The sequence below is a fragment of the Macaca nemestrina genome, chromosome 3 (genome assembly GCF_043159975.1).
Source record: "Macaca nemestrina isolate mMacNem1 chromosome 3, mMacNem.hap1, whole genome shotgun sequence".
NCBI lineage: Eukaryota > Metazoa > Chordata > Mammalia > Primates > Cercopithecidae > Macaca > Macaca nemestrina.
In genome coordinates this window covers 16,469,131-16,490,192 of record NC_092127.1, presented here as the reverse complement: position 1 = coordinate 16,490,192, position 21,062 = coordinate 16,469,131, and the positions used below count along the sequence as shown (strand labels likewise).

At 39.4% G+C, this 21,062-nt stretch overlaps 2 protein-coding genes across 4 annotated transcripts in view; one reads left to right on the top strand and one right to left on the bottom strand.

The window, feature by feature from the left end:
- LOC105466671 (polypeptide N-acetylgalactosaminyltransferase 7) overlaps positions 1-9,246 on the top strand; it is a 152,836-nt gene extending 143,590 nt beyond the window's left edge. The window contains exons 10-12 of one of the 2 annotated variants that reach the window (XM_011715751.3): positions 2,903-3,001; positions 3,697-3,825; positions 6,794-9,246. In XM_011715751.3, coding sequence (XP_011714053.1) covers positions 2,903-3,001; positions 3,697-3,825; positions 6,794-6,931 — 366 coding nt within the window. In that variant the 3' untranslated portion in view covers positions 6,932-9,246. The remainder of the gene's footprint in view (positions 1-2,902; positions 3,002-3,696; positions 3,826-6,793) is intronic. The other variant, XM_011715750.3, reaches the window with a different exon arrangement.
- Positions 9,247-16,658: 7,412 nt separating this feature from the next.
- On the bottom strand, positions 16,659-19,372 carry LOC105466668 (high mobility group box 2). 2 transcript variants are annotated; one of them, XM_011715745.2, is made up of 5 exons: positions 19,226-19,372; positions 18,442-18,611; positions 18,018-18,163; positions 17,770-17,944; positions 16,659-17,190 (listed from the first exon to the last, which is right to left on the bottom strand). In XM_011715745.2, exons 2-5 carry the CDS (start codon positions 18,589-18,591, stop codon positions 17,038-17,040), a joined length of 624 nt encoding a protein of 207 aa, XP_011714047.2. In that variant the 5' UTR covers positions 18,592-18,611; positions 19,226-19,372; the 3' UTR covers positions 16,659-17,037. The 2 variants fall into 2 exon arrangements, with proteins under 2 accessions (XP_011714047.2, XP_011714048.2); XM_011715746.2 differs by having other exon boundaries at positions 19,200-19,339.
- Positions 19,373-21,062: the final 1,690 nt, after the last annotated feature.

Sequence of the window (21,062 nt, the reverse complement as noted above, 5' to 3'; positions counted from 1 at the left end):
AGACAAAAGCATTTTGGCAATCAGACATTGTCATTTCTTTGTTTATTCAAACTTGTCTTCAGACTCACTTCTGATTGCACCCCTCAGCCCCACTGTATTCCTCACAGGTACACTAAACCTTCCATGAACGTTCAAGTCTACATCCTCTGCTTAATTATGTTCAGCAAATATTGTTTGAGGGCCTACTATGTGCCAGTCACTCTTGTAGATAGAAAACAAGAGAAGCAAAGTCCTTTTTCTCAGGGAACTGGCATGCTACCTGGGGAGAGAGACCAAAAAAGTCTGAGAAAACAAAAATGATAATGACAGATGGTGATAAATGATAATGACACGTAATACTGTCAAGAGGACTTAAGGACAGGATAAGGAAAGCCTCTCAGAGGAGGTGACATTCGTTCTGAGATCCGAATGATAAAGAGTCAGCCAATCAGAGAGTGGAGATGAAGAGAAGCAGACCAACTGCGGAAGCATAGTTCATCTGGAGGCGGATCCTTTATGGGTTGGTGTGTGAAGGGATAAGGGCCAGAATGACATCGAGGTGGTGGTGGTTGTTTTTTTTTTTTTCTTTTTTTGAGTAGCTGATTAGGTGACTGCTGAGATTGGAAGACAGTAGGGGAGTGAATGGAGCGGGCAAGGCTTCTGTTGGTGTTCTGGGCATGTGAAGTACCTGCTAGGCGCCCAGGTGGAGCCATTAAGGCCTACTGATCATAGAGTGTAGGTTGCACGATGCCAAAGTCCAGAAAAGAGGCCACTCTGGAGATGTGCATTTGGGGCCATCAGCAGGTAGGTCATTTCATGGGACTGAATGAGGTCACCGAGGGAGAAAATACAGATAGACAAGAGAAGACTAGACCCATCCCTCAGAAAGTTCAGGAATAGAAGGAAAAACCAACAGAGGACACTCATGTTGCTCTCTCTGTACTTCTTGCTTTAATATACTTTTTCCCTATACTCTTATTTTACCTGTCGTATTACAGCAGATTATGTTTAACTCCCAACTAGACCATAAACCCTTCAACATACAAATCTCTCTGAGGGCCCAGACAAGTTTATCCAACTGCATGCTTAACTGGCACTTGATTGTCTGACAGGCATGTCACACTCGACATAGCCAAAATGGAACTTCCCATCTCCTCCCCGCAACTCATCTTTGCTGATTTCAAAACTTTGGAGTCTTCCATGAATCCTGTGTTGTTTGTCTCGCACTTCATACCTAGTTCCAGAATCTGTCCCTTCTTGCCTGGTGTAAGCCACCATCATCTCTCACTGAGACTAACTTGTTGGCTCTCCTACAGCCTATTTCAAATACAGCAGTCAGAGTGACTGTTTTGAAACGAAGGCAAGTCATGTCCCTCCTCTGCTACAAACCCTGCACCTTCACCTCAAAGTGAAGACAGAGTCCTTTCTGGTGGTCTCCAAGATCCACAACATCTGTCCCCGTTCCTCTCTCGCCTGACCTGCTACTGCTCTCCCCACTCCACTCCAGCCCCACGTCCTTACTGGTCCTCAGACTCCCTCCAGGCATGTGCCTGCCCGTGCTGTTCCCTCTCCCTGGAATGCTTCCCTGCAGATACCCGCATGCATGGCCAGCTCTCACATCTCCTTCAAGTCTGCTGACCTACCACTTCTCAGTGAGGTCCCTCTTGTTACTTCCCAACGCCCTAGCGCCCACCCTAACTTCCTCTTCTTGTCCTTTTTTTCACCACACTTACCACCTTTCGCCACAACAGACAAATTGTCTACTATGTTTTTTAACTTATATTCTGTCTTTTTTCCCTTACATTCCCAGAGTGAATGGAGGCAGGGGCCCACATTCACTGCGGCATGCCCATTACTGAGGTAGGGGGTCTTCATTTTGTTCACTAGTGTTTCAGAGCCTACAACATGCCTGGCACACATCAGGTACTCAGTATTTGGTGAGTGAATAAACACATGAATGAATGAATGGAATTTTCTGTCCTCCTTTTACTATCTCACTCCCAAGTATATCTTCAGTTTAACCTGACATCTGCACTTTATACTTCATTGCTCGGCAGTTCCTTAACATTCCAGGGTAAACCCCTACCTGTTTTAAAGGCGTCTCTTGGGGCAGTCTTTGGAGCTCCTCCAGGCAGGGTGAGCAGCTCTTCCTCTGCACATTCATGCCTCTGTCCTGACTGGCCACTACCCCTCTGTCTGTCTATAGGCGGTGAGGACCATGACTTGCTCCTCTTTGTATCCTCAAAACCTCTTATCATCATAGGTGCACAGTCAGTATTTGCTGACTGAATGCAAGAATAAAACATTTTATCCAAATACTGTAGTGATTTATAATTCAGAGAAATACATGGTTTTTCCAAAAATAGTTATTTTCATACAAAATGTACATTCCAAAGATGGAAACCTGTGTTTGCTTTTCATCTATGTTGATAGAGAAAAGCCTCACTGCCCGAGCCTGTGCCATGCATGACCTGTGCACCCTAGGCCCCTCGAGGCAGCTACCAAAAGTGCTGCACAGCCATTTGGGAGAGGTCTCTTCCAAATCCAGTCTCTCTCGATATCTAGGGCCAGTGTCTGTTACCACTGTGGTTAGGTAGCTTTCCTCTATTTGCTTCTCATTCACATGAATTACTGTGATTCTGAAATTGTATTTAATGGTAACTGGTTTTTTTCTCTATGGTATTTTATGGAAATTTATAGTCCTTTGCTCTTAGAGAAAGAACCCGTTCCAGTGTTGACTTCAAGACCATAAATGATTTCAAAACTATGTAAAGATTGACAATACAGTAATAACCTGTCACTATGCATACCCAGATTTTCCCTGTAAACTGTAATATTTACCTTGAAATGTTAAATTCTGATGCCAGAGTTCATTAGAAACTAAACTGTTGCCTGCTTTTTGCATCTTTGTTCATTTTCCTAGATCAGAGGCTTTGAAACTGCTTACTGCATTGATAGCATGGGAAAAACAAATGGAGGCTTTGTTGAACTAGGACCCTGCCACAGGATGGGAGGGAATCAGGTAAACCACCTTACTTTTGTGTTTAAATTGTTCCGCATTGAGGGCCATCAGGTTTATTGATCACAGAATGATCTTTGTACTTTGGTTTTCGATTTGGTAATTTTGTTTGTTTTGATAAAGTAAAACATTCTGTAAAAAAATTGACAGTGTTAAAACATTCACTTAGATGATGGGAATAATGGCAGTATTGGTTTTCACGTAAGCAGTCAGGATCTAGAATTAATGTCTAATACAAGAGATTAAAATATATTCCTGTGGGAGTATATGTCACTACCATAACTATGTAAGCCTAGCTCCCTAACAATTTTTTGCAAATATTGTTCACTAATCCTCATCTTTTTGCCAATAGAGTGTTACTGCCAGTAATGTGTATTTCACTCATATATTCTCTTACTTATGTGGGTATGTTTTTGCCTTTTCATTTTCTCACATTGTTGGTACTTAATAAATTTGTGTTACTGACCCATTTGGTATCTTAGAGAGTACAGAACTTAATGATTTCAGTGTTAATAAGGCTCGTTATTAACATCAAAATAAATATAATTTGTCTGTGGACTTACAGTTCTAAACAGAAAAATTATGGAAAAATAAGTTAGTCATTCAACTTAATGATAGGAGTTAAGTTTCTTTCTTTTCAAATGTACATCAGCAGGGAAGATGCCTCTGTTACTTATTTCCATCTTTTCCTTTTACAGCTTTTCAGAATCAACGAAGCAAATCAACTCATGCAGTATGACCAGTGTTTGAGCAAGGGGGCTGATGGATCAAAAGTTATGATTACACATTGTAATCTAAATGAATTTAAGGAATGGCAGTACTTCAAGGTATTCTGCATTTGAACTTCTGAAATATTATATGCTATTTCATTTTCAATAACATCTAGCATGTGGAATTTCAATAAATAAATCTGAAAACCTGCATTCAAATTCGCTTGCATTTTCCTCTCATTTAGTCACTTGCATAGGTTTTCCTGAGCACTGGATGACTCATTGTTCTATAATGAGGCATCACTTTTGTTCTCTCGTACAATATTGTCATGTAATGAGGCCATGATGATGTCTATGACGAGCACTGCTAATTTTAGTAATACAAGCAAGTCAGTGTTCTATGAGGCAGTCATCACCATTGCTCACATCAAAATCTGATTTTTGAAATTTAAGTGAATCATTCATTAAAGTAAAATATGTTTATACTATTAAAAAATTTGGTTAATATTTGATATTGTCCAGCAGGTGGAGATAGAGACAAACAAAGAAAACTTAAAATCTAGGCTTTCATTTTTATCATTGTTGTGTGCTAAATACAGTGGGATAAATGTAGCTAGTTGCTTGCTTTAATGGTCAAATTTAGTTATTCACGTGACACTGCTGGGGCAGCTTTGTGTTTCAGCTGTGAGTATTTAAAGCTCTGTGGCAAGTTGAGGATTACAACATATTAGTAGATTTATGTATAGTTTTTCAAATTCTAGATTTGGCTAACATAAATCAATTTATTATGAAACAAAAAGTGGGGAAAGCTGCCTCACACTAAAAAATCTGTCAACCCTCCATTTTATTTACTCACCCAGTATTTGTTATCATATCCCATCTGTCATGCAAGCAAGCACTTGTTTGCTATGTAATAATGATATGACTTAGCTTAACATTCCCTGTTATTGTCATTTACAGGAAGTGATAAGCATGTATCACCTGATGATTTTGTTTCTTACAAGTTAGGAAGGAGAAGAATAGCATAAACCTTAAAGACTGGAGCATTTATTTTCACAAAGAAAAATGAAATATAATAGCAATAAATAGTAGGGGTCAATGAGAACAATATTAGCAAAATAGTAAAAGAAGGCTAACACACCAGAAACTACATCAAGAAGGAATTGACCAAAAAATGACACATAACATGTTTTAGGTATTTTAAAAGACACAGCACTGAATATACATTTGTGTGTTAGATATTACTAAATATTCACTTGGGGACCAATGATGTGTTAGACTGTAGGGGAGTTCAAAAATGTAGCTAAAGCACACTATTATATAATGGTAGAGAAGAAAGAAATGCAAAAATAGAGATAAGCAAAATGCCATAGGACAGAAAAGAGTGATTCATGGGAGGAATTACTGCTGAGGAGTTTCATAGAGGAAGTGTCATTGCACAAGTCCTGAAGTGTAAAAAGGCTTTCCATGGAAAGTAAATAAGAAAGACTGGATGAGCAAAGACGTGGCATGAAAACATGTAGAAAATTCAAAGAATTGCATTTCATTTGGTATTCCTAAATTGTGCTTGGAGGAAAGAGTACCGAACTTCATATTTTAAGTTTTGGAGAGGGACTGACCTTCTTTGAGAAAGGTAGTGATGGGAAACAATGGCTACTTTTAGGAAAATAATCTGGAAATGTAAGGTATGGACTGATGAAGCAACAAGATCAGCTTGAGCAGCAGTTCTCAAACTTTGTCTTCTGGATTCCCTTTACACTCTTAAAAATTATTGAACTCCCCCACCCCCAAATTGCTTTTGTTTATATAGGTTATCACTAACAATATTTCCAGAATTGGAAATTGTCTGAGAAATCTGTAAAATTTTTATATATTAATTCATCTAAAAGTAACAATAATATACCTACTAAACACTAATTTAAATGACATTTTTAGTGAAAAAAATAACTGTTTACCCACAAAAAATAGTGAGAAGAATGAAATTCTGTATTTTTGCAAATCCCTTTAATGTATGGTTTAATAGAAGAAGACAGCTGGATTCGGATTCTCATACTCCTGCTTCATTCGGTCTGATCCGATATGTTGCTTTCATTCAATATATGAGGAAAACCCAGCCCCACACAAGCATACAGTTCGTAAAGAGAGGGAGTAATTTAATAGCCTTTCATATAATTGTGGCTATTTTTTTATTGCACACCACAACTTAATAAGTAGTAGTTTCTTAAAACGTATTTGCAATGTAGACTGGTATCCTTGAGCATTGTACCTCATTATATGGAAGTACTTGATACGTACTTCCCACTTCATCTCATAGAATTTTTTTTTAAGTATATCAGGGGTCAAGATTGAATAAAATTAATGTTTTACTGCTTCATCAGTGACATCCTTAAGTGAAACCGGCATTTACTTTTTAACTGTGTGTGGCAATGAACAATACAACTACAGGTACTAGCATAGTTTGATTCATGCTAAGGCACCATCAGTTTTACTCACCATTGCTTTCGCACCATCAGTATAAATGTCGCTAAAGTGAAAAGGCAATGGAGTCTTTGTATTATTATGAAAATAGTTTTGCCCTTACAGACCCAATCCTGGATAGTCTGAGGACCAGACTTTGAGAAGCTCTGAGCTATATTGAAGAAACCTACAACATACGGTGAGGGCCAAACCAGGGCATCTGCAGTGGTGATGGGAAGGAATATAAACCAGAGACATTGCACATATTCATCCTTAGTGACTGGTGTAATGTGAATGAATGAGGGAAAGTGCAGTATTTCCTAAGGACTAGAAAGCTGGGATTGTCATTAGCCAGGATAGAAACAAGAGACATAGATTTGGAGGGGCAGATAATGAATTTAGGTTTGTACACATTGAATGTGAGATACCAGCAGTATATTGTGACTTAACAATGAAAGATCTTAGGACTTGCAAAACTGACAATCAAGAGAAATCCAAAGTCTGAGGTGTGGTTGATAAGCTTGTCCATTTGCTTAAACTGTTTCCTTATGAAAGCCAAGTGATGATTTCTGATGTCAGTGCTATCAAGAGTCCAAATTTGAAACTTTTTTCTTACTGTGTTTTCCAGAACCTGCACAGATTTACTCATATTCCTTCAGGAAAGTGCTTAGATCGCTCAGAGGTCCTGCATCAAGTATTCATCTCCAATTGTGACTCCAGTAAAACGACTCAAAAATGGGAAATGAATAACATCCATAGTGTTTAGAGAGAATAAAAGAAACCAATAACCTACCTACTGACAAGTAAATTTATACAGGACTGAAAACCGCCTGAAACCTGCTGCAACTATTGTTATTAACTCTGTACAGCTCCAAACCTGGAACCTCCTGATCAGTTTGAAGGACATTGATAAACTGTGATTTTACAATAACATTATCATCTGCAGTTACTGTTTACAAGACTGCTTTTACCTTAAACTTTGTAGATGTTTACATCTTTTTGTTTTGTTTTAAGATGATGTTGGTAATTTGTGCCTTTAGCTCTGTTTTATTAGACAGAGTTAAAGCATGTTGTCTTCTTTGGGATTACACTCAGGGGTCTGAAAGGCAGTTTGATTTTTACTTTTAACACACTTGAAAAAAGGTTGGAGTAGCCAGACTTTCATATATAACTTGGTGATTATCAACCTGTTGTGTCTTTATTTAATTTTACATCTTTTTGAAGCACTGCCACAGGTTATTAGCCAAGGTGGCCTTCCTTCACAGTCATGCTGCTTTTTTGAAAGGTGAATTTCAACACATTTAGTGCCTCTTTCATTTCTCAGTATATATTTCAAGAGCTTGTGATGAAATTTATAGAATGGTAATGATGGACTTGTCACCTGTATGGGGAATACTTTTACTACTCAGAAATGAATTTATGTGCTGCCATTTGCTATAAAGTTGAATGTTGTATGGCTTGAAAAAGAAATGACAATATGGAACATCCCAAGGCTATCCCATAGGGTTGGAAGTTGTGTAGTATTCACTCCCTTACCTACTGGCATTCCCAGTGCCCTCTGTCCATACCTACTTCTAGGATTGCAAAGGAGTCTTCCAACTAGAGAAAAATTGTCCACTGACATTTGGGATTTACTTTTCTCTGTCACCCTCCCTTTTCTCTAATACCTGTCACTATAGAGAACTATTATCAGTTGTTATTGTTATCCCTTGAAAGGGAGGGTGACAACAACAACAAAACACCGCTATAAACACGTCAAAGGTTCATTCTGACTGAGGTAAGACTTTCCAAGCCCTTGTTAGATTAGGCCTTATAAAACTTGTGTGCATTATAACCTAAGCTGTGCAACCTGTGAAGCCAAGAGTGAATTGATGTTTCATTTATATTTTCATCCAAATGACATTATCTGCATGTTTTTAAAATTTAAAAACAAAGGACTATTTACAAATACAGTTTATTAACAAATGTGAACTACTTTCTGTTAGATTAGGTGTTCCCTAGTGTTTCTTAATTTCTTTTTAGGAAGTGTATTTTTATTAATGTTTTTCCAGTGAACAGAAGATTTATTTGGATTTAAATATTTACTAAGACAGTCCCTTTTATGAAAACCAAATATTGCAAATGGTCAATTCGATTTTAATTTCTCAAAAGACACTCTGTTGTTACCCAAAAGATTAAAATGCCTACATTGAGTGCTTTAAAAAAAAAAACTGTGATGATGTGAGCAGAATGGCAAGTAAGTTAAGCATTTTTGATCCTGTAATCATAGTATCATTACAATGAAAGGAATTCACAAACTACTGCCAGAGGAAGTTTGTTTTTTAATTTAAGAGGGAAATATAACCTATGAATTTGTTTCTTCCAAGCTTAGCTCTTAAATTTGGAGAGTCAAAGTTAAACATCCTCAACAGTTTTATTTATAATTTTGAATTGTCAATTTGTATTTTGCTACTGATCTGTGATCAGCCATTTTAACTTTCATCTCTAGGGATGTTTAACATTTATAATTGCAAAATAAATCAACTATAAAAAAAACTTTAAGAGAGAATTGGTACTTTAATTACTTGTGTGTTTGCAAATAGGCTCCATTTTCCATGTTGAGTAGATTATAACCTTATTAACTATGCATAGGCCTAAGAAAGGTGGCAATGAACTGTGCATGTAAATTTTAAATGGGTACTTTGTGCAATTCGTTAAAAGAAGATACTCTATGAATACGATTCTATATATTGAAATCAGAAAACTTACCAAACAAAAACATCAGAAGCTGCTGCCATAATGACTATTTTCTACTGTAGGCTGCTTTGGAAATAATTCCCATTTCCTTGCTTTGTAAGTTGATAATATCACTATGCATTTCTACACATTTTATAAATTTGATTTATGCAGATTTTGATACACTGTATGTTTCTGTAGAAATTGTATAAATATTCAAAATTTTATTAGGGTAAATTTGAGAAACTTATGTATATCTTAATTCTGGGTTGCTTGTTTTTTAGGTGACAAAAAATAAAATATTGTATTTTAATTCATGGGTTTTTTTTGGTGCTTGTAATCATTTCAAATCTAAACACTGCACATTTGAAAGAATTACTTGATTTTACTATTTACAAGACACACTTAATACCTAAAGTATTATAGACCACAGTTATTAGTTGAGTAAGTGCTTCAGTGTTGCTTAGCATTCTGTTACACATGCTTAGAATACTCAGAGCTTATGTATCTGTCGGAAGGAAACAAAGGTTTACTTTTACCTGTTAGCCTATGTATACCAATTTTTTAAGTGTATACTTTTTTAATTACAAAAATTACCCCAGCAACATATATCCTTCTTGGCAGCATATGCTACTATAGAATTGCCTGTTAGAAGCAAAAATGCCTTTAAATCAAATTTGTTTACAACCTGACAGATCAGGTTAAGTGGAGAAAAATGAAGAGAAGGGAAGCCCATCACAATGAAATTAGAAATAGTCCACAGGACCTTGTGGTACAAAACCCATTTCAAGAGAAGATACGGTTTGCTAACAGATTCAAGTAAGTGGCTGTGTTGATTTGGGAAACTTTCTCTCAACTGACCTGTCTATTGTCATATCTCTCAATTCTTAGCTGCTGTAGAGGTAGACTAAGAAATTTTAAAAAGTGACATAGCACCAGACTAGAATAAATGGGAGTTCCTTTATTTCTTAAGTTTCTCATAGGGATCTTGGAATATATTTCATTTCTGGATATAAAGTAATTGGGAAAAAAATCCCTATATAATTAAATGGAAAACATGACAAGTACTTCACCAGAGAGTCAGATATCTAACAGGTCAATAGTTTAGGTATGTGAAAATTATTCCATGTGAAAGCACTTTTTAAAACGTGTTGAGCATTATGAAACTGTGTTTTCAGTCCTTGGATAGAACTAAGTGCATCTTGAAGAATATCTAAGATATTGTATCCTTTAAATTACCTTTAAATGAAATTTCTCTTGGGCTTTTGGTTTGAGCAAATAAAACAGCTGTATTAAGAATTACCCAAAACAAAACTAAAACTTTGAGTAGAAAATACGGATGAATAGACTTCCACTTCCGGCTATAATTGGAAGTAGACTTATCTTGCTACCCTAAACAACAGTTAATACTGGACAAAATATATGAAGCAACTGTTTTCAGGAATTGGATACTAGTCAAAGCAGACTGGTATCTAAAAGAAAGGAAATACACAAGGTGAACCCCAGGTTCACCACGTCTGTCTCCTTGGGAGGACATTCCCAAACATGGTGCAAGGAATGCAGCTCAGAATGGTGATACTGCTGAACTGAGGAGGCAGAGTGGAGGTTTCCGGCTGCTGAAACAGCTAGAATCTACAATCCAGGTTATTGGAGGGGAAGTACCCTTGAGTGTCAGGAGAGCTCTACAGGAATTTTCATATCAGTGCCATTTGCAATAGCAAAAACCCTGGCAGCAACCTAAATGCCCATCAACAGGAGACAGGATGAATTATGATATAATCACAATGGAGTATTACAGAGATGAATATGAATAAACTGTTATAAACAAGTTTTAGGTGTACAGGATTGAATGAAAAAGGCACTTCCCAAAACACTTTATTCATCACTGTTTACCAATATCAAAAGTGACTAAAAGTAAACATACAGTATGTTACACATTTATACATGATAGGTTAAATAACTTGTCCAAGTTCACAAATTTAGTACTGGGGTCAAGGACATAATCAAGTCCAGTACTCAATATCCCTCTAACTCTGTGGGATGAGTATTTATTTGGTGCCAGGAAAAACTCTCCTAAAGAATGTATGTTTTCCACATAACTTACTTAATTTTTCTCTCTACCTAGACTATCAAGAACCTCAGGGCTGGGAACAGCGGCTCACACCTGTAATCGCAGCACTTTGGGAGGCCAAGGGAGAGGATTGCTTGAGCCCAGGAGTTTAAGACCCGCCTGGGCAACCTAGCCATGTGTGGTGGCACACATCTGTGGTCCCAGCTGCTTGAAAGACAGGCAGAAGGATCACTTGAGTTCGGAAGCTGAAGGCTGCAGTCAGTTAGAAATGAATCTAATACTCCATCATGGTATCTGTATTAACCCATGTATATTGGCATGTATACTTTTAGCTAATATTTATCGAGCATTTGCTATTTCTTGCCACCAGGATAAGTGTCTTAAATGTATTACCTCATTTAATCACCAAAAACATTCAAATTCTACAGATGAGGAAACCGAAAGGTTACATGAGTTGTCTGATGTTACAAAACCAGTAAGAAAAACAGAGCCCTATTCAAGCTCGTGATTCACTACCTTGCTTTTAATTTCTTTCATAACCTTGTTTTTTTCTCTTTGTATATTTTGTTCTTGTTTTTCTTTGTATAAGCCATTAATCTTTCTTTTGGAAAAAACGTGGAGAATCAAAGAATTACACAAATATGAATGGATTATGGTATTTTACTATCTCTTACCTGCCCGAGGACAATGTCCAAGTTAATTGTCCCGCCTTTCTAATGAAAGACTAGATGATATAAAGGCCATTTCCAGTTCCAAAATTTAGTGCTACATAAGCTGAAAAGTTATTTTTCTTTCCTTTTAATGCGACAGTCTATTGCACTCCTGAGTCACTATTCTGTAGATGTGGCAACACCCAGGATGAGGATCACTAGAAGTCTGCACTGTTAACTCTTGAAGAATAAAGGCCCAGGAGCACAATGAAGTTCCATTGAAACATTTTTATTTACCTTTGCTGCAGGATAAGTTGAGTTTCCAATCAGGGCAAGGAGGGTTTCTGACCTATAAAAACAATGGTTAGCTGTAAAGTATATATAAACTTTTATTAACCTTGGACCTGACTCAAGTAAAAATTATTAAACTTTTATTTACCTATACTATTTAATTTATAGAAGTGGCAAACTAGTGACCTTTGGGCAGAATCTGACCTATAGACATGTTTTGACCCCAAAATTGGAATTCATTGCCAATACTGTATTTAAAATTCAGAATTCAACAGAGTTCTAGTTCTACTTGAAAATTTGAGAGATCTGGGAATCCTATATTCACATTTCCATCTAGCAATGGGACTGAGCTAAATGGTGGCTATCCCCTTTAACCTGGTTATTTGTACATTTACAAACATGCATAGAACACTGTTTCTTGCATTACAGACAAAGCAGTATACAAAAGTGAAAGTTTTACTGCTCTCACAGAGCTTACTTTCGAAATGTTCTTCACTTCACCACATCCAGTCCTTTTCCCTGGCTAGTCTCTATAGGTCTTGGCATGTCCTAATGTCAATACTCTGCCTTTCTCTAAAACTGTCAGTCTCCAACAGGAATCTCATGAAGAACTAATCCAAACATGGTGAGGTATGAAATTTCATTTTTAAAGGACTAGATCTTACACAGTGGCATAGCAGCTCCTTTAGCTTTCTTGATTTTATTCCCCAAGAAATAAAATCATTACTGCTTGGTAAAGCATTTTTAGTGATATATTTAGTAATAAAAATCCAGGTTTAAGATAATGCTATTTTTCTACTATTGTAAGACAATCTTACGATTTACAGCAAGTGAAACTGGTAAAAAATTTAAAAAAAAAAGCATACTTTCCTCTATTGATCAAGTTTGCAGTGAGTGCTTTGATATATAAGAGAATTTAGGAAATTCTAACCCAGTGCCCTGCTTTTATAGATTAAAAGACCAAAAGTAGTGGTTGACATTGGGAAGGAAACGTGAGCCCCTACTTCAGTCCTTGCACCAAAATTAATTCCAGAAGGATCAAAGGTTTAATCAAAAATTTAAAAAAAGAAAACAAAGGATAATTGTTTTTATAGTCTTGTAGATTTATGATCTTTGAGTGGGAAGGACCTCACTGGAAAAGTTTTCAGTGAAAGAATTGCTAAATTTGCCTACATAAAGAAATCTCTGCATGAAAAAAGCATCATAAACTCAAAAAGGTCATTTTCCTTAATATATGGTATTACCAAAAGCTATTAATAAAAAGACCAATGAGAAAAGACCACAGGAAATAATACAAATGGTTTTTTCTTCTTTCTTTTTTTTTGAAACAGAGTCTTGCTCTTGTCACCCAGGCTGGAATGTAGTGGCATGATCTCTACTCACTGCAACCTCCACCTCCCGGGTTCAAGCGATTTTCCTGCCTCAGCCTCCCAAGTGGCTAGGATTACAGGTGCCTGCCACTACACCCGGATAATGTTTTTGTATTTTAGTAGAGACAGGGTTTCACCATTTTGGCCAGGCTGGTTTCGAACTCCTGACCTCAAGTGATCCGCCTGCCTCAGCCTCCTAAAGTGCTGGGATTATAGGCATGAGCCACCGCGCTAGGCTCCACAAATGGCGCTTAAACATAAAAAAAGAGAAACAACTAAACTCATAATAGAAAACATTTTATCTATATCAGAATAACAAAGACTAAGATGTTTGAGAACTATTATGTTGCTGAGATGAGGAAACAGGCACTCTAAAACATTTCATTGCTTAGCATAGTACAACTTCTATTGACAAGCAGTTTTGTTTAGCAGGCTCCGTTAACAAAGCACGAGAGCAGTTTCTGGCATATATTAAGTACAGGTTTTAGCTAGTATAATTAGCACATTTTTAAATGTGCATGTCTTTTGGCCCAGCTACTTCACTTGTAGGTCTTTTTTCACATGTGACATCACATGGTTTTTTCAGACCAAGTTTTGGTTTGTTGCCCAGGCTGGAGTGCAGTGGCACAATCACAGCTTATAGCCTGGACATCCCAGGCTCAAGTGACCCACCTCAGCCTCCCAAATAGCTGGGACCACAGGCATGCACCACCATGCCCAACTAATTTTTGTATTTTTGGTAGAGACAAGGTCTATGTTGCCTAGACTAGTCTCAAACTCCAGGGCTCAAGTGATCTTCCCACCTCAGACTCCCAAAGTGCTGGGATTATAGGCGTGAGCCACCATACCCAGCAACGGTGTTCTTAAAAAATATTTATATAAAACAAAAACAAAACAAAAACCATAATTATCCTATTATCCTTAAGGAACTGGTTAAATTATGATCTATTCAATGGGATACTATACAGATAGCTATTTAAAGGAAAATGGCAGCTCTGTTACTGTCATACTGAAAACAATCTCCAAAATGGTGAGATGAAGAATATACTTGTATATAGGAAGCTTCTATGTAACACTGTAACATATACACATATATTTTTTACACCTATGTCTTCCTTAAAGGATTATTGCATTGTTGGCGTTGCTTCCTGGGACAGGGTAGCAGAATCAAGAAAGGGTATAAACTATTACATATCCTTTTACATTCTGAATTATTAAGATATGTTTTTAAAAAGAAAAAAGATTTCAGAAACACACCTCCAAGTTGTGGCTGGTGTGAGATCTAATTCTTGCCCTCGTTTCAGCGCTTTCCAATGTGTTCACTCCTTGAAGTCACCTGGTCTTGATTATTGAGAATTTTGAGATTGAATTTTGATCCACACTTACAAGAATATCAAACATGAGCCAGGAAGGACCCATCTCAAATCCTGAATTCATTCTGGAGGTACTCTTGATTAAAACAATAGTTGTTCTTAGCTTAGAAACTTAAATATATTTTATGGAAAAGAGAATGAAAGAAGTCACAGGCTCCAAGAAAGGTGACAAGGAACCCAACAAGTGTGCCTCTTGGATCTAATTAATATATTTAGAAATTCTTAAGGAAACAAACTATTACTCTATTTCGGTTTTAGAAACTCTTATCTGATATCCTTTATGCAATAGTTACTACTTTAAAATAACACTTCGACCATAAAAAACTGTTTAAGTACATAAAGTTCATACTGCTAGCATTTGGTAGAGCTAGGGAACTAGGTCCCAGACACAGGTATGTATCTAAAATAGATTACCCCAAATGTTTTAGCATATTAAGTCACCTAACACGGGGAAACACTGAAAATTAGTTTTCATCTTATGGTAAGTGAAAGCCCCAAGTCTGAATGTAGGATTTCTTATTTTTAGGTAGGCCAATTTATCAATTCTTCCATGGCTTTGGGAGGCCTCTCCCACTCAGAATATAATAGAGGGCAATCACAAAGATGACTGAAGATTTTACTTAAGTCCATTTGTTCTAATATCTCACTATTTAACAGAGGACTATCCTTATCAAATATGACATAAGACAACCAAAGCTCTCATGGTTGGGTAACAGAAATCTTGACTTCTATCTTAAAGTTTGGTAGGTAACCAAGACTGTCAAATTTAACTCTAAAATTGTCAACAAATAGCTTACTTCTATAAGCACGTAGCGAACCTGGTCAACCTTCGCTAATAATCTCTACTGAAAGTTATCTTAATTCAAATACAGCAACTGCTTCCTTAAACAAGCATTTTTAAAATAACTGCCTTCCCCATAAATAATACAATTCCTAAGTAAGTTTAAATTAGTCATGAAATATAACATCTCAAACGGTTTGTTACCCATAATTCTAAAGCTTAAGACCAAAATGAAGATACACAGTAGTCCTCCCTTACCATTGTTTCACTTTCCCACACTACAGTATTTTCAGAGACCACATTCACATAACTTATTAGTTATAAATGTTCTCATTATTGCTGTTAATCTCTTACTGTGCCTAATTTATAAATTAATCAGTTATGTATAGGAAAAAACAAGGCTTCAGTACTCTTGGCACCTTCAGGCATCCACTGTGGGTCTTACACCCCACAGATAAGGAGGGACTACTGTAATTCGAAACCTAATCTGGTATTCTATCTTGAAATAGCTCAACTTAATAGCAGAAGACTTAATCTTGTTACTGAATTTTTTTTCAGTTTGTCCTTTTAGATATGAATTCACATTCTAGCTTTCTTCTTCACATTAAAGAGAATTTCTCACCCAAAATAAACTGTTGTTAAACAATATACTGGGCCAGGCGCAGTGGCTCACACCTGTTAATCCCAGCACTTTGGGAGGCTGAGGTGGGCAGATCATTTGAAGTCAGTTCAAGACCAGCCTCACCAACATGAGGCCACTAAAAATACAAAAAAGTTAGCTGGGCTTGGTGGCACATGCCTGTACCCCCAGCTACTAGGGAGGTTGAGACAGAAAAATCACTTGAACCTGGGACGCAGAGGTTGCAGTGAGCTGGGATTGTGCCACTGCATTCCAGCCTGGGTGACAGAGTGAGATTCCATCTCAAAAAAGAAAAAAAAAAAATTCCTGAGGAACAAGTTAGCTAATGAACAAACAGAAATGTCAAGTATAAAACTTAATCGTTCTGTAAAACTGCATAAATTCTTACAAAGTTCACTGAATTCCACATATAACTTTTAAAGAACATTTTGCAAATATGAGCATGTTTGGTTTTCTTTTAATCCTCAAACATTTTACTAGGTCAACTGTGTCTAAGAACTATTAGGCAGAAATACTGAAAAAAAATCAACACACCTCTGGTCTTCAAATGGCTTTTTTAAAGTGAAAATTAACTTAGCACATTAAGACAAAGACAATAGAAATAATATACATAATTTTATTACAAAATTTTTTTTAAAAAAACAAAATGCAACATCCTAAAAAACCCAAAATTTGCTATTGATACTAATTCCTACAAGTTTGCTGTGCTACCATACACAAAAAATTAAAAAAACCATTAAATATTTAGGAACATTCAACATCAGAAGCTGTAAAATCTAACTATGTAGTAGCCCGTCAAAAAGCTACAACCTGCAATTTTTTAAAAGTATTTTCTCTACAGAGAATCTTATCAGCTATACAAAAATCTGTACAGTTTTTATACTGAAGCTAATATTGAGCTGCACTTGAATTCACATTCTTAGCAAAACAATTGCCTGAGCACACACACACATTCCACACGCATCATTAAAGGATAGCCATTTATTCTTCATCTTCATCCTCTTCCTCCTCATCTTCATCTTCTTCCTCCTCCTCCTCATCTTCTGGTTCATTCTTCTTCTTTGAGCCTGTTGGCCTGCCAGGGCCCTTCTTTCCTGCTTCACTTTTGCCCTTGGCACGATATGCAGCAATATCCTGAAATATTGTTTAAAAAAAAAAATAAAGTAAGCATCCGGTGTCATTACTCAACTGTGAAAACCACTTACTTGTAAACAATCGAAGATGATTGACCAATAACCCTGATAACTGTCCAAAAGGTAGCCAGTCTAAGTGTTAAGAGCACTTATCCCTCTAGGCTTTAACAAGTTAATGGTGTAAAATCACAAGGGTTGCAATACAGCAGTATCAGTACTTTCACTAACAATACTCTTTTACCTCACACACAGTGCCATAGTCCCTGCTGTACCTTCATATTTTATATATATATACATAAAACAATTTATTTGACCCTCTGCTTTAAAAAAAAAAAAAAAAAAAAAGACTACACAGTAACTACAAGTCTGTCTGCAGGAATATACTAGTGCTACAAACACTGGTTTCATTCAAAAGGAAGGTTTGATTACTTTGTGTTTAAGTGTACAATTTTCATTAGGCCTTTTCAAAACATAGCTGACAACCGTTAATACAAGATTAACTAAATTTCCCAAGTTTTCTACAGTTATTCCCTATACCTAGTCTTAATCACAGCTTTAAAAAAGTAAGATGACAATGTACCTTTTCATATTTCTCCTTTAGCTTAGCTGCTTTCTGTTCATATGGTTGTTTATCTTTGGCTGACTGCTCGGACCACATTTCACCCAATTTCTTTGCAGTATCCCCAATGGATAGGCCCGGGTGTTCACTTTTGATCTTTGGGCGATGTTCAGAGCAAAACAGGAAAAAGGCAGATCTGAAAGGAAGCAACAGAGCTTAATAAACTGAAGGAAAAATCCAAGGGGCAATTTGGTTTATTTTAAACTTACGGCGGCCTTTTAGGAGCATTGGGATCCTTTTTCTTCCCTTTCTTATCACCTTTGGGAGGAACGTAATTTTTCATCTCCCTATCATAGCGAGCTTTGTCACTTTTTGCCATATCTTCAAACTTCGACTTCTCCTTTGCAGACATGGTCTGTGGACATAAAAATAAGCGCCAAGAATACGGCAAAATTGTTACCTATAAACACCCAAAGACGAGAAGATCATCTTTAAGGAGCACATTTTCCTTAACTGCATTTTGCTTTCGAAGTCTTATGTAAGTAAAAACCTAAAATCGTCTGCCTCAAACTCTTAAGATATTCAGGTGAGTCATCGGGGGTGGCAAAGTTGAAGCTCTCGAGTTGCCTACTACCTACCTGCCTAAGGCCCTCCTGGCCGAAAACCACACCTGCACCCCCTCTCCCGCCTCACCTTCCATCTCTCCGAACACTTCTTGGAGAATTCCGCGAAATTGACGGAAGAGTCCGGGTGTTTCTTCTTGTGCTCCTCCCGGCAGGTCTGCACGAAGAAGGCGTACGAGGACATTTTGCCCCGCGGCTTGTTGGGGTCTCCTTTACCCATGGTGACAGATCGGCGTCCACCTGACGGGGCGGAGGGGGGAGAGGGGAAGCCGGCGGGTCGGTGCGGAGCCCGCAGCTGCCAGGGCGGGCGCTGGCGGGGCTCCGCTTCCCGCCCAAATCCGCTCCCGCCCTGCCCGCGCCCCCCTCCTCCCGAGGGCGTCCTCCCGAGGGCGGCCGCCCGCGCCCCCGCCCCGGCGCACACCCTCCTCCTCCTCCTCCTCCTCCCAGCCCGAGCGGCCGCGGCTGACGACTCCTCACGCTCGCCCAGCAAGTGGCTCCCGGGGCCTGAGACGCCGCCTCCCGCCCTTCAACTAGTCCGGCGACTCCGCAAGCGCCCTCAAGACGCCTTTCCTGACAGAAATGTCCCCCGGCTTTCACGTCGCGAGCCTCACTCAATCGCTAATCACCTCGTGACCGACATTGAAAACTCCCAGAACCGGGCCCGGGCGGGGGCAGTTTCCGCCTCTTCCGACTGCCTGCCGGCCCTCTACAGCCCCGGCCCTCGCCGGCCCGCACCCCAAATGCCGCTCGCCGGGTCAGACACCTAGAGCCACAGCGCCGAGACCGAGTAGAGGCTCTGAGGGAATGGGGAAAGGCAGGTCCACGAACCCGAGGGTATTGGAGGGTATTCTTGCCTGGTGCGAGCTTTTCCTCAGAGTCCTGCAGAGCGGCCGACCCCAACAGAGACGCTTCCCTCACCAGGCTCCGGCGTGAACTGGTTTATCTCTAACGCAATCCTCAGCCTCTTGTTTTGCAGAGTTCTCCGCGCCACGGCAACTTGACGAGCTAGGCCACAGGCCACATCCCCACTTCTCTGATTGGTTCTGACGATTATTCAAACCCAGATAGTCCCCGCCCCCTTGCCACGGCGGCTAACGATTGGTCAGGGTCTTACCAGACCCGCCCTCCACGCCCCAGCCTAGCAGGTTCGGTGGGTCGCCCAGGTCGTTAACTCCCAGACCCGTTAGAACCGGTCAGGAGAGGAATGTACTGCTCGATCCTGATTGGCGGCGGGAAGAGGGTTTGAAAAATGGCGGGCCTCACGCTGACTGGCTGGGACTGTAAACGGTGGGAGTGGTTGGCTCGGGAGAGAAAGCCCCGCCAGATTTTAAAAAAACCTAGTCGGGAGACAGAGGGTTGGTCTCCTGGCTTGGCGGCGGCGGCGGCTCGGTTTGCTGGCGCTAAGGTAACAGCAGAGGTCCGCTTTGCCCTTCCTCCGACCACCATTTAGGTCCTGTCTGTCTCCCGCCTCGGCTCAGCCCTGCAGTGTTGGCTCCTGGGAGCTGTAGTCGCTCTGCTCTGTGGCCCTGCAGAGTCTCCCCTGAGCCGCCCAGAGAATAATAAATGGGGAGAGCCTGGAGTTTGCCCTGCAAAACCGATTGCCCAGCTCCTCCCGCTGTTGCTGAGGTTGGCGTAGAACTCGGGGAAGTCAAGGCAGGGAACCTCGGAAAGGGCGCGGGGGGCCGGGAGGGAGCCGTTCCCGCGTCCCGTGGGGTGTTACAAAACGTTCTGAAAGTAGGTGCTTCCCGCCGAGGGAGTTTCCCTCAGAAGGCCCCTCCTTCCTTCCCTCTTTGTCTCGGGTGACAAATACTGGGAGGTAAACAAGGGCACCCTCCGGGTCCCGAAGGGGCGGAGGCGGCGCCTTGTCCCCCCGGCCCCGCCCCCTCCTGCCGGGTCCGGAATTCCAATCCCCAAGCGCCTGGGCCCCCACGCCGCACACCGCAGCGCTGCGCCGGGAGCTCGGAGTCCGGCGGCTTCCCTGTCTTTGGCTGGCCTGGCCTTCGCCTGGGCATTCACTGCCTCATCCTACTAGTGTGATAGTTTTTAAAAATTGAGACTCGCATAAAAGCAATGCATGCTCCCTACTCCACCCCCAGTTGCGTAGATCCTCCAAACGGCATATCGCCACATTTTACAGGCTCCTCCAAGCGCGAGTTAAGAACCTCCGTGTTAGTATAGGGAGAGCGCGCCAAAGCTACCTTACCTTACTGCTTACCAGCGTCACAAGCTGCTTTTCCCAAGGTAGAGGGCTTTAATTGACATCCTGGTGTACTATTTCTGTGGTATTTAGTTTTGAGGGGTTCCCCCCACTTTTGACATATAGGTTGCATGACTCAAGAAATTTAAATATTTTGTCTTAATTTTTCCGTAAGTTCATTGTCACTTGTTAGACTATGCTCTTTGGCTTATATATGGTTATCATAATAGTACTTGAAAACCAGCAGTTGTTTATCTATGTTTACTAATAAAAATGAGATCTTAAAAAAATGTATTTTCCTAGGAAATGGATAATGGTTGTCCAACATTGTGAGTATACTTAATGCCAGTGAATTATACACTTAGGAATGGGTAAAATGGTAACTTTTATGTTGTGTATGTTTTACCACAAAAAAAATAAAGTGGCGGTTTTTCAAACAGGAAAAAAATGTATTTTCTTGTATTTAAGTGTCCCAGAATTTTGTTAAGCATAAT